At 51.7% G+C, this 13,829-nt stretch overlaps 1 protein-coding gene across 1 annotated transcript in view; it reads left to right on the forward strand.

Moving 5' to 3' along the window:
- The window catches only part of GMDS (GDP-mannose 4,6-dehydratase), a 424,316-nt gene that overhangs the window by 177,852 nt on the left and 232,635 nt on the right, over positions 1 to 13,829 (forward strand). The window contains exons 5-6 of the mRNA XM_068960695.1: positions 6,719 to 6,911; positions 7,838 to 7,942. Of these exons, the coding sequence (XP_068816796.1) occupies positions 6,719 to 6,911; positions 7,838 to 7,942 (298 nt within the window). The remainder of the gene's footprint in view (positions 1 to 6,718; positions 6,912 to 7,837; positions 7,943 to 13,829) is intronic.

Here is a 13,829-nt window from a genome sequence, read left to right on the forward strand (position 1 = left end):
CTGAAACAGCTCAACTGGAATTCCATCACCTCCACTAGCTTTGTTCGTAGTGATGCTTTCTAAGGCCCACCTGACTTCATATTCCAGGATGTCTGGTTCTAGATTAGTGATCACACCATCATGATTATCTGGGTCGTGAAGATCTTTTTTGTACAGTTCTTCCGTGTATTATTGCCACCTCTTATTAATATATTCTGTGCAAAGGTTGTGGTGAGAGGCCTGGGGTGTTCGGGGGTGGACTCAGCACGGATGTTGGGGTCACCAGGAGCAGCTGTGTTGTGCAGGGCGGGGCCCAGGTTGCCCGGACGCCCTTCTCCTTCAAGGCCAGCCCTCTTTCCTACTGCACCTCTGGCCGCGTTACTCACTGGCTGCTTGGAATAGAACGTGGAGCCTTTGTTTCCCTTCCTTCCACTGACCATCATGTCAGTCAAGAGGATGGTTGCTGGACACATGTGTGGTGTCCTCAGTTATACAGAGGAATGAGCCTGGAAAGGACTGTATGTGGGAGAAAGGGACCGAGGCTTAGGTTATTGACAAAACGAGGAAAGCCGAGAGTTCTCGTCAGCTGTCGTCAGCAGCTTCTCTGCTCATTCGTCATCACCCGTCACCCCCAGGGGCATCTTTTCCTTACCCCAGGAAGCTGCTGTTGCAGCAAGTGGCATTTCCTTCTTCTGAGAACTCACACGGTCCTTCTAGTCTTTCTTTCCCTGCTCAGCTCTGACTCGGATGCTGTTATTTTCCCGATTTGCTCTGAAATCAGTTTCCTCCTGGTCTCACGCGTCTGTTGGCCTGACGTGCAGTGTGTGCAGCCATCTGCCCCCCACCCCGGTCTCCTGTCTCTGCTCAGTCACATCAGCTCCCAGACCCCAGGGGACCGACGTCGGCAAGCATCACACTGGACGGTGTTCAAAACAGAGTAAGACATATATCCTGTCCAACGTGACCTTCGTTTTCCTGTAAAATCTAAATTTTGTGCCACACAGCAGTTTCAATGTGGAAAAAACCCATAAAAACGCAGCATTTTTTTTTTCACATTTTGAAAGTGTGTGGCTAATACCTACTTGTGCACTTATTTGTTATAGAAAATACTGCTTTTGAAATGCCATTTAATAGCACTAAACACATACTCAAAGCGTTAATAGCAGCAACGCTGTTGTTAATGGCGTTTTCCTCCCAGAGACTGCACGCCGCTGAACTGCCTTAGTCTTAGGGCTGCGCCAGGTTTTCACATCATTTTGTTCCTGTGGGAGTGACTCCTGTCTAGAACAGACACTGGGATTAAGAGAAAGGTGTTCCAAGAGGAAGGAGCGGTTTCAATGTCCCTGTCCTTTCTGAGGAGATCTGTTGTGTTTGGAGGTATTGGAATACTTGGCTCCTTTTTATTCATGTCCTCAATGGAATATCACCCTGCACTGGGCATGATGGAGAGCAGGATGGAGGCGTGTCCCTGCCCTTAAGACTGACTACCTGCTTCTCAAGAGTGTGGGTTGCTCCAGAGGGAGCTTATTAAGCAGATTGTTTTTCAAAACACTGCTCAGTTGAAGACGGACTTCTGCTTTGTTAATTTAGTGCCTAATCAGACTTCAGTGAAGGGTGTGCCCCGTTCAGGTCTTCTCGATGCTAATGAGTGAGTTTATCATCTTTCTATTCATGTCCTCTATTATTTAACGGAGCCTGAGTCACTGCACCCACTTCCTGTCTCAGAGCTCGCAATGGAAAGAAATATCACCTCCCGAGCCCTCTGCCCGCGTGACGGCTGCCCTGTCCTCTGGGCCCTCGGACTCTGTGCATGCAGAAGGCACTCCTGGAGGGTGGTGACCGGAGGCCTCCCCACGCACGGGCGGGGGCACTGCCTTCTGTTCTGCGTCTCTGCTCTTCGCGGTGAGACTGCTCCTTTCTGATTCTCAGCCCCAAACCGAAGTCTGAGCTCTGGGGGGGACCCGGGGTCTGAGGGTGTGGCTGCCGTCACCTCTCTCTCTCATCTTAAATGCCCAGCCTGCTCGGCCCAGTTTTCAGTGTCCTGACGTGTTTTGTGCATTTCCCCCAATGGCTTAGTGTATTTTTTCTTCTAAAATCGATACACTATATGCTTATGTGCTATTTTTGGAAGAAAAAGCACCTCAAGAGAAATGGAGGCAAACAGGACAGGCAGCCCCTTGTGCCGCGCGCTGCGATGCTGCTGTGGCCTGCCGTGAGCCGGGACACTCGGACACGCCACTCGCCGTGAGGCTGAGCCTCCCCGATCCGTTAGTTTCCTGCCAGGAGCTCTGGCTCCTCTCCGTCGTAATGAAATTCTCCCTCACAAAACGGGACCCACGTTGCTGCAGCGGGGCACTTTGTAGCTTCTGGGGCCCACCCAGCATCCCCAGCAGCCCTCGTTCTGTGGTCGCTGTCCTGATGGTCTGGGGACTAGAGAACAATCAGCGGTTTGGACGCAAAGGGAAGTGCTGAATTCCTACTTCAGTGCATAGCACTGGCCACTCCAGCCGTCATGACGGTGGTCGGAAGAGAAAGGGATGCTTGACGCTAAGTGTGGACACCGTTTCGGTCCTCCACGCACGCCCAAGGAGCTGCTCAGACCCGGTCTGTCCCGAGGACTCCCCGAATCCCCACTGCCTGCGCGGTGATGGGCGCCAGGAGTCAAATCCTGTGGTCACCTCTGGACTATCTTCAACAGACAGTTTAATCCCTTGCTTAAGTGTTTAAGGCTCTTGGCTGAGTCCCCCTGAAGCAGATAATCCCTCGAGACACTCCCAGGCTTCAGGGCAGTTAGAGCCTCCCTGTGTGTGTGAGCAGAGCCATGCGCAAGACTGGAGTTGTGAACTTTATCAACTAGGGCTCGAAGCTAGACTGGTCATTCACTTTTTGATTATCTGTCCAAAAACAGTGTCACATTAACACCTTTGTACACCTATGTGGTTTTGGGATGGAGTTACCGAGGTCAGGAGTCTGCCGTGATTCAGACCCTAGAATAATCGAAGATCCAGCGGTGTGCCGTGAGGTTGTGTGCGTCAGACCCCGACGTGGGTGGGGGGAGCTTGTTCATGGAGGGGGTGTGGGTTCTGAGAGACTGGGCCAAGATTCTGATTAGTCAGCGTTTCTGTTCATCTTTATGGATGGAAAGTGGAATCGGGAGAGAAGTCAAAACTCCTTCATTTGTTCCACAAACGGTTTTGTGTCCTGCTGTGTGCTGAGCAGATGGGTGGGAGACGGGGACCCCCATGCCGGCAGTGGACAGACGGCTCTGGTGAGATTGGAGTTGTCGGGAGCACGATGCCTGGGGCGGTTATCTTGTCCAGATACCATGAATGTTCTGATTCCCTGTGGGAATCTTTAGTCGACTTGGAATATTTTTTAAAAAACCTAAAGGGAAAGGCTCCCCACTCCAGTATTCTCGCCTGGAGAATTCCATGGATGTGTAGTCCATGGGGTCGCCAAGAGTCAGACACGACTGAGCGATTTTCACTTCCAGTGGAAACTGTATTGGGTGTGCAGAGTTGCAGGGAGATGCCCCCTTCGTTTAATCCGGGTAGAATTCAACACACCAATGGACTGATGACTTATGACTGTTAAATGCTTCAAATTATCATTGTAAATGTTTTTGAATAAAAATATAATTACAGAGAAATAAGGAAAAGATCGTATAAATCTGGGCTTGTGAGTGTCAGGAGGTTCTGGTCCAGAGGCACAGAGAGCCAAGGCCGGGGGCGAGTCCACAGTGCAGAGGCCCGGCTGAAGCGCCGCCCCTCCTCTGTTCTGCCCCCGTCACTGGCTCCCCAGTGCCCGCTGAGCAAGACTGCACCCCCGCCTCCCCCAGCCTGGCCCGCCTCTGTCCTTGGCTTTTCCCGTCTGAGCTGGAGCCTCCTGGTTCCCAGCACAGCCAGGGTGACCCCCATCAGGGGGCCTCCCGCCCCGTCTCCACTCGCTTGCGTGGGCATCTGCTCCCCGAGCCTTCTCTCCTCTGTCCACGCCCTCTCTCCTCCTCTGAGTTTCTGGGCCCCTACCCACCGTGGTCCCCAGACCCTGCAGCCGTCTCAGCCCCACCCCCTCAGTTCCCGTGGCCTCAGCCTTGAGGGCCCCTCCCCTCCCCTCGCCGTTCTGCACCCGGAGGCAGGCAGGGGCTCCTTCACCTTTGCATGCCCAGCACTTAGGACGGGCGCCCTGCCGCTCGGTGGACAGCCCCAAAAACAGCACTGCCCCTCACCCCAGATCGACCAGGAAGCCCCTCTGCCAGGCTGCAGCCCCCCGGGCCGGCCCCCTGCCGCCTGCCTGCCCTGCTCTGATCTCCTCTTGTCCCAGCTGTGAGGAGGTGCCTGCCTACCAAGCGCCGTGTCCGGGGAGACGGGTGTTTTATTGTCGCTCTCCTTGATTAATAATCTCACTTGCAGATTCCAGCTCTGAGGAGGCGCGGCAGCGGGCGCTGCCTGTGTGGTCCGCCTCCCGGAGGCAGAGGCGGCGCCGGGGCCCGGCTGCCTCTTCCACACGGAGCTCTCCTGCAGCAGCAGCGGCAGCCTCTGCGGGTCTGAGGCGACATCTGTGCTCAGGAAACGCTAGCTCCTTGCTTGAGATTTCAGACATCAAGTTTGCTTCCCGTGTAAAGTCCACTCCCTTCTTAGCTGTATGCTCAGGTCACTGAGACGTTGCCTGCCTGCGCTTCAGGCTCCCCGCCCTCCTCTGTGTTCAGGTTCTCACTGGTGGGGAAACAGGCAGAACAAACGCGCGCACACACACGCTCCTGTCCTGGGGGCTCCAGGCCACTAGACAGTGGGCAACTTGGGCTCTGAGGTCGGAGGTGACGCCAGGAGGAGACGCCGCCCGGGAGGGCCGCGAGGGTGGCGGGACTGCCGACCTTGCTGGCCCTGCGTGGTGTGAGCCCCGTGCCGAGAGCCGGGCCCGGTCCAGTGAGCACGCTTCCAGAGTCTGCGCTCACGTGTTGCTCAGTAGTGCGGGGTGCAGGGCAGGCCTCCAGCTCCTCCACCTGGGTCCCCACAGCGCTCTAGGCGGGAGGCTCAGATTTCCACTTCTCTCTGAATGAGGATAACTCTGGGATACGTGTTTATATCTTTGAATGTTGATCAGAGCAATCTGCTCTATATTTGAACTTAAGTTTCCTATTTTCCTTTGACTTTAAGCGCCCTGGGTCCCGGCGGCCCTGCCACTGTCCTGATGGGCCTGGCGGTGAGCGTGTCGGGGGCGGCAAGGTCTTCCTTCGCTCTCCCGCTCCTCCTGCGCCTGCTCCCCGACTGCAGGCTCAGACGGTCCTCTGCCCCGAGTTCTGCATCTTTGTGCAGCCTTTGTCGTAACTGTTGCGCCGAAGTTTTGAAATTGACAGAGTTTCGTGTTAATTGTACCTGTTTCAGTAAGATTAGGTTACCAACCTTCTTCCGTCTTCTGATAGCCCATGTTTTTTCGTAGTCTTTGTAGTTTTATTTGATACTTCTGTGTTCGACATTTAAATCTCAATGGTTCACGTGCTGTCTTCATTCATCCACCAAACACTGGCCCAAGCCATGTTTCAGGCCCAGGGCTCCTGCTTAACACAAGGAAACTCTGCCCTCAGGAGCCTCGTTTTAATGGAGAAGCTGGACAGTGAGTGAAGGCTGGGTGGATGGAGGTGCGGGCCTCTGGGCTTTGTGGGCGGAGAGGAGGGCAGGGCAGGCCCCCGGGCCGGGGCAGCCGTGTATAGCGTGAGGCTGACCGCGTGCATGCCTGCCTGGATGTGTGTGCCTGTGAGTATGCCAGGACAGTGATTTTCGGACGATGGTTTTTACTAGTTTAGGAGATTTTAATATTAGGTTAATTTATTTATTATACTTACAGTTAATTGAAGAAAAAAGCACATCGGTCACATTTATTTTTAAATAAAACAGGTGAGAGCTGCGGAGTACTGAGTGATTCCTAACACCCTCTTCTTCAAAGCCCATCCACTCGGCGTGCGTGGCATCTTGCTGTATTCGTGTGCCTTATAATTGAAAGATATGTGTGTTCTTGTTTAGTCATTAAATCATGACTGACTCTGCGACCCCATGGACTATAGCCCACTCCTCTGTCCATGGGATCCTCCAGGCAAGAATACTGGAGTGGGCTGCCATTTCCTTCTCCAGGGGATCTTCCCGCCCCAGGGACTGAACCCTCATCTCCTGCATTGGCAAGAAGGTTCTTTACCACTGAGCCACCTGGGACGCCTGTATCATTATGTAGATAAGGTGCTAAAAAGTCGTGTTTGTAGCTGAATTAAAAATAGAAGATAAGAGTTCTTTTAACAATCAACTGTGTTCTAATCACATGTTCCCAGGCTTAAACTGTGCATAAAAATTAAATGGGGCTCATTGAAAATGTGGGTTCCTAGCCACCCCTACCCATAGATTGGTTCCAGCTGAATTTTGGGGGGACACCCAGGCACCCTGATGATTCTGTGGGGCAGAGGCTTGCGTTTTGAGAAGCCCAGCCCCAAGGACCTGAGCCTGGAGTCAGCAGGTGGTGCGTGTGGCTCAAGCGTTCCCTGTGTTTCCACCGGTAATTGATGCCGCTTTCTTAAGGTATTTTTTCATCCACCTGACGTTAGAAACAGATGACATCCACACTCTTACTCTGCTGCTGGATAATAATAGTTTCCCACAAATAGAACCCTTCCGAGTAGCAGTTGCAGCCGTTGCCTCTGAGGGTCTTTGCTGCTGGTCTGCGCTAACGTGGCCGCGTTGGCACGTGCTGTTTCCAGATCTCATTCGACCTGGCGGAGTACACGGCCGACGTGGATGGCGTGGGCACCTTGCGGCTCCTGGACGCAGTGAAGACCTGTGGCCTTATCAGTTCGGTGCGGTTCTACCAAGCCTCGACGAGCGAGCTCTACGGGAAAGTGCAGGAGATACCTCAGAAGGAGACCACGCCTTTCTACCCGCGCTCCCCTTATGGTGAGAACGCACGGCCCTGTCCTGCCCGGGGGCTGGCGACACCGTGGTGGGGGTGGCCGGGCGGATGGGCCGAGGGGCGTGACGTGCCGGCCAGACGCCTGTGCGCAGCCAGAGACTCCTGCCACCTCTGCCTCTGGGTGGAATCGCCGTCTCACCGCACCCTCCGGACAGAGCGCTGTGAGAGGGAAGTGGCTTCCTGTAAGATTCTTGGTGCTGGAGAGTTGTGGGTCGTGCTGAAGTGATATGTCTGGTGTTTATTCCATTTCCCAGTTTAAATTCTCCCTGAGCTCAAACCTTTAAGTGAAAGTGTTAGTTGCTCAGTCTTGTCTGACTCTTGGAGACCCCATGAACTGTAGCCTGCCAGGCTCCTCTGTCCATGGGATTCTCCAGGCAAGGATACTGAAGTGGGTTACCATTCCCTTCTCTGGGGGGGGGTCTTCCCAACCCAGGGATCGAATCGATCTCCTGCTTTGCAGGCAAATTCTTTGCCATCTGAGCCAGCAGGGAAACCCTAAAAGAGACAAATCTTTCGTGTCTAATATATTTATAAAAAGAGTGTTCACAGAAGACTTTAGTGATGAAATTTAAAGCAGCTAGAATATCAAGATTCAGGTTTTTCACTTACTACTTCCTTAAAGAAAAAGGGGATGAGGCCTAGGGAAGGTCAGTTTGCTGTGCCGCGCACGCTACAGTTGAGTTAGGTTGTGAAGGCATGGGCTGTGGCTGTTACAGAAGGAAGGATCTCTGAAGTATTTCCTGTTTCGTGCCAAAGGAGCCTTTATTTTGTCCTTGGCTTTTGATTCGTTTTTTCCCTATCTTGATACATCGTGAACTGTAAATTTTGCAAGTTGTTACTTGTCTGAGTGAAAATCTGTTTCACAGTAAGACACTGTCTTTGATTTGCTTTTAAAAATCTATTCCAACAGGGGCAGCAAAGCTCTACGCCTACTGGATTGTGGTGAACTTCCGGGAGGCGTACAACCTGTTTGCAGTGAACGGCATCCTCTTCAACCACGAGAGCCCCCGCAGAGGTCAGTACAGGTGCTGATGGGAGGAGGGCACCTGGCTCCAGGCAGGGACATGCGTGCGTGCGTGCGTGCGTGCGTGTGTGTGTGTGTGCGCGCGCGTGCACATGGGCGCGTGTGTGCATGGGTTCTACACATGTGCTGTGCAGACTGGGGCCGCTTCACATCTGCTTTTAATGATGCGAGCGTCACAAGCAGTTGATGAAGACATGGGAATCCAGCCTTGATTGCCTACTAGCTTTGATAGGGGTTTTATTCAGCATGGAGCTGAGCAGTGTCCCAGGTTTACCATTCCCATCGGAAGCGCTCACCACGTGTGTTTGAACCCAGGAGTCAGGAGGTGTCCTTGGAGTACGAGGGGCCAGGCGGGAGCCAGGGCTTCTTCCCTGTGTCGCTGTCGCTCTGAAGCCTCCACCTGTGGAGTCTCCCCTTTCTCACTCTGAATCAGTTGTGTACTCAATATTCCTTCTTTGCATTCCATTTAACAAACACCCAGACATTTCTGTGCTTCTAGAGTGTGTCTTAAGGTACATTTGAAATCACTGCTTGTATTTAGAATCTTTATTTTCTTTTTCAGAAAATCATATTTGTTTGTATTGGCTTGTTGCCTTTTTGTGGTTGTCTTTGAGACTGTGAGCAACATGCCAACTCTCCTCTTCCAAATATTGTTTTAAATAAGAAAGTGCGTATTCCCTTCATTATTTCTGGTTTACTAAAGCATGAGAAATCTTTAACAAAACATGTGCACCGACAAAGTGAAAGTCATCTGTTTAATCTAGTTCTAAGAAGTTTTATTAAATTTCACTGTCATTCAGGCTTTTAGCTTGAAAACGAATGAGAAACCAGTGTTGTAGGTCGTTTCGTGCCCAACAATTAGTAATGCTTATAACCTGGTCAGTGAATTTTTATGTGACTGTATAGCCACGTAATTAAACCAGCAAGTTATGGGGAAAGATTAAAGTGACATTTGTACTGGTGTGTTTAGTGGCAGTACATTTTAATTTTATAATTGCTTCAGTTAAAACGTCCCACAGTGGACTGCTGGAGCATCAGAGCCTGGCGGCCGCCTCTGACGCTAACAGAGAGCCGATGAGCAGGCTCAGCGCCGCGCTGCGGGGCGCCCCGAGCAGCCGGGAGAGGGGGCGCCCGGCCGTCCCTGGCTCTGACTGGGTTGGGGTGCTGGGGACCGACCGTCCAGCCTCCCAGGCACAAACGTGTCAGTGCGTCTTGTCTTCTGTGGTTCCCCCCTCAACTTTCCCACTGGCGAAAAAAGAAGACTCAGTTGTTTGGGGTTAGGTTAGGGTGAATCCCAGGGATGGGGCAGCCTGGTGGGCTGCCGTCTCTGGGGTCACACAGAGTCGGACACAACTGCAGTGACCTAGCAGTGCCAGCAGCAGGTTAGGATATGGAAAAACATTCTCAGCTGTAGAGTAAGCCGATTTACATTTTTAAATGGGAACCCCCCTCAGTCCTCTGTGCTCTTCCTAGTGAGAACCGTTTGTCTTCATTGATGTCAGCAACTGTTAAAAACTTTTCTTTTTAAAAGGAATGTTTATTTTTTAAATGGTTTTATTTTTTTATTCAGGTATGGTTGGTTCATAATGCTGTTAGTTTCAGGTGTACAGTTGAGTGATTTGTATATAATGTGACTGAATATGTATATGTGTGTACACACAGATACACACACACACACAGATTCTTTTCCCATATAAGTTATTACAAAGTGGGCAGTCCCCTGTGCTGTGTAGGAGGTCCTTCTTGTCTGTCCGTTCTTGGTGTAATGGGGCATATGCGGTACTCCCAGATTCACAACTCACCCCTCCCGCAGCCTTTCTCCGTTGGTAACCTCAGTCTGTGTCCTGCGTCTGCGGGTCTGTTTCCGTCCTGCGGGTGAGCTCCTGTGTGGCATCTGCAGACTCTGCATGTGAGTGGTGTCGTCTGGCGTTGTCCTTGCCTTCACTCAGTGTGCTCATCTCCGGGTGCATCCGTGGTGCTGCAGAGGGCACCGCTCCGTCTTCCTTTCAGCTGAGCAGCGCTCGTCGCATCCACCTGCCGCATGGCCTTTATCCCGTCTTCCGTTGGTGGCGTTTATGCTCCCTCCGTGCCCTGGCTGCTGTGCGTAGTGCTGCCGTGAGCGCTGGGGTGCGTGTGTCTTTTCTAACCTTGGTTTTCCTCCAGGTGTGTGTCTACGAGTAGGATTGCTAACTAATATGGTAGCTCTGTTGGTCGTGTTTTAATGCAGGGGTCTCTAGCCTCAGGGATGTAATGATGCCTGATGATCTGAGGTGGAGCTGATGCAGTAATGGAAATAAAGTGAAACCACCTCTCCCACCCCCGTCCACGGAAACATTGTCTTCCATGAAACCGGTCCCTGGCGGCCAAATGGTTGGAGCTGCTGTGTTAAGGAACCTCTGCACTATTCTCCACAATGACGCACCAGTTTACATCCCCGCCAGCACTATAGGGGTCCCTTTCCTTCATACCGTGCAGCATTTATTGTTTGTAGACTTTTTGGTGATGGCCATTCTGACTGGTGCGGTGATACCGAACAAAACCTAATGAAACTTAAACCATTTTGCGCAGCAAAGGAAGCCGTAAACAAAGTGAAAAGACGACGTGCAGGGTGGGAGGGAATGCTTCAAACGATGCAACAGACGGGATGAATCTCCAAAATATGCAGGGAACGCACACGGCGCAGTATCAACCAAACAGACAGTCTCCAGTCAAAAAAGGGGCACGTGATCTCAACAGACATTTCTCCAGAGAAGACATCCAGAAAGTTAATGGGCTCATGCAAAGATGTTCGCCATCACCAATTATTAGAGAAATGCCAATCAAAGCGGAAAATAATATTCTCTTTTGTTTAAAGAAAAGCAGACAGTAGAGCGGGGTTATGGGGAGAGAAGCCGCCTTTCTCCCCGCGCTCCAGCCCCACCCTCAGGCCTCGGCTGACTCTCCTGCAGACGCGGCCCAGAGGCCCCCACCTCAGCGCAGATGCAGCGCTGCGTGCACAGTGGCCTGCTCGTCACGGGCAGAGGTGGGCCTGTGGCGCGCACCACCTTGCTTTGTTCTGAAAGCCTGTGACATCTCACTCTTCGTTTCATCCATATAATCGAACAATGGAAAATGATTAAAGTAGTGGTATGTGTGAAAATGATGTGATACTTGCTTGATAAGATATCTAATAGTTAATACCCACAGCCTTTCTTGAAACTTGGAAATCAATCTTCATCTTAAATTAAGCTGATAAGACTGTTGTTGTTTTGTCACAGTTAATTGTTAGCTTTTTTGAGATTCTCTAGCAGACTGAGAATTCCTTCCTGGCAGGGAGTGTGTTAGTCTTTCGTCTTCAGCATCTAAAACAGCGCCTACCTGCTGTCACATTTACTAAATGTTACATTAGTTTCAGGTGTGCGACATAGCGACTCACTTTCTGAAGGCTGTGCTCCGTTTGTAGTCATTGTGAAGCCTTGGTTCCGTTCCTGTGCTGGAGAGTACCTCCTTCTGGCTTAGTTATTTTGTGCGTAGTCATTGGTAGGAAATGATTTAGAAGATTCTCTCTGATGCCCCTTAGTGAACACACAGAGCTCCTCTTTAAGTGCCGGTAGTTTGTTCGCCTGCAATGCGCTGGTGCTTCGAGTCTATTTTCTTAAGCAGGCCGAGCGCGTGTGTGTCCCTCAGTCCTTCTGCCCTGTCACCTCTGGGCCACTTTCGTTTCGTCGCTGAAGTGGTGAAGCTAAGTGTCAGGCCCTGTTAAGTGGAGCTGACACGAAGGCTACTTTTTGCCTGTTCTCTAGCAGAAGTGAATCGACAAGGCCCTTTTTGACTGCTTGCATGCGTTCCATGAGAATCTCTGACTTTTAAGAAGTATGGAAGAGGCGTCTTTCGTATAGAGACATTCCGGACCAGAGGTTGGCCAGCTCTGGCTGGTGCGTCCAGTCCTGCCCACCCGCTTGTGTTTGTAAGTGAAGGGTCACGGGAGCCCGGCCGTGCCCAGGACCTGCACATTATCGGCGGCTGTGTCCACAGTGGAGGCCTGGGGCCTGCAGAGCCCCGAGAGTTGACTGTCTGACCCTTGAAGAAGACATCTGCTGTTCCGCCACCTTCCACCCTCGGGAACAGCTGAGGCCTCAACAGTAAGACACATCCAACTGTGTGTGGTGTGGGCTTCTCCCGAGGCCACAAGGCAGCTTTATAGAAGGGCTTCCGACAAACATGAATCCCACTGAGTCAGTGGTTAACCCGCCTGCAGCGGGATGCCTGCAGCATGCTGTCAGCTGGGCGCCGAGAGGCCCGCAGGCGACCCGGCGGCCGGGCTGCCCCCAGCTGGTCCTGCTGGGCACGCGGCTGCTGGCCTCGCCTGCTCCGTGTGTCGTCTCTCCCTCGCGGTCCTGGTGGTTCTCTGGAAGGACGCGTATGTACTTGGTCACGTGGTGAGCTCACAGTAGCTCTGGAGGTGGGTGGGGTTGTAGCTTGGAGTCCCGGATCTGGTGGAGACGCCGGTGATCAGAGGCGGGCCTGTTTGCCCGCCAGCCCCCTGCTCGCTCTTCAGAGGTGCCGCGTGGCTCATCCTTCAGGTTTGCTTTTAAGAAAGCGGAGGCCCTTGAGTAACGTTTGTAGCACATTAACAGCGAGTGACAGTCTAGAGTCCAGCGCTGTCTGCCGTGAAGGGGCGGCGCGTGTCCCGCGTGCTCGCATCACGCAGCGACGTTCAAACACCAGCACGCTGCTCCCACTCATCGCACTCAGCCTGTGAAGTACACACAGACTGTCCTGTTTAAGTTAAAACGAGAGCTGCTTCACTTCGTGGAGAAACGCCACAAAACTGGACTTGCACCTGAAACCCTTTTACTTCTTTTGTTTCTCGAAACGAGCGCGTCGTCTATTTTACTTACGTATTTCTACGTGTGCGTGAATGCACGTGGGGTTCTGTTTGCCACGCCCGTGGCAGGGGTGCCACCTTACTTCTGAAGATACGGGCTTATATATTCCCTCTTTAGGAAACGAAGGCTGTGCTTATTGTCTGGAACTATTACATTTCTGTGAGGAAAATGTCACGTGCAAAGAATCTTTTTGTTTCTGTTGCTCTTTCTTTGGAAAGCGAATCAGAGACTGATGTCACGGAGCTGTTAACTATAGAAATTAGACTATGTAAAAAATGCTGAGAAATTTTAAAATTACTTTAAAGTAGCTTGTGAAAAGAAAGTAGCTTCTTTTCAAATATATTGGTCATCATGATAGAAGATGAGACTATTCTATAGATTAGAACATTGAAAACAAGCCCGCTAGGAAGGTCATTGTGCTCACGAGCCGTTTCTGCTGCAGCTGACATGTCCATTTAATACTCTGAAGACGCTTGTAGAGATATTTTGACAGACTTGTTAAACTTACACATTTCTTTCTGTGTATGTGGTCATTCATACACACTTCAGTTTTTTAAGGTTTCTTAATTTAAAAGTACATGGTGGCCCATGAGGCAACACTGTTTCTCTGGAAGAGCTTTTAGGGGGTGAGCAGTGGCCACCCACCTGTACGTGCTCTCCGCAGAGACACTCGGAGTCCAGGAGGAGGAGGAGTGCAGGCGCTTCTCCCCATTGGTCTCATCGCTGAAGCTGAAGTGGCACGAGGGTGAGATGCTCACGGTCTCGGCGTTGACTGATGTCAACGCAAGGCTGGCACAGCCCTGGGGATGGAGGGTCAACCTGCACGTTGCTTGTGTCTGTAGAAATCGCATGTGGTGACGCTTTGGGGTTGGCATTGGAGCAGGTCACCCCCAGAAGCAGCGCTGGGCTTCAAGATGGACTGAAGCAATGGCTCATATCTTTGGTGAAAGATGTGAATTCTTCCGGTTAAATGCAGTGTGCCTTTCAGATCTTTAGCAGAAATGATCATG

This window comes from Capricornis sumatraensis, chromosome 22, assembly GCF_032405125.1.
Source record: "Capricornis sumatraensis isolate serow.1 chromosome 22, serow.2, whole genome shotgun sequence".
NCBI classification, from domain to species: Eukaryota; Metazoa; Chordata; class Mammalia; order Artiodactyla; family Bovidae; genus Capricornis; species Capricornis sumatraensis.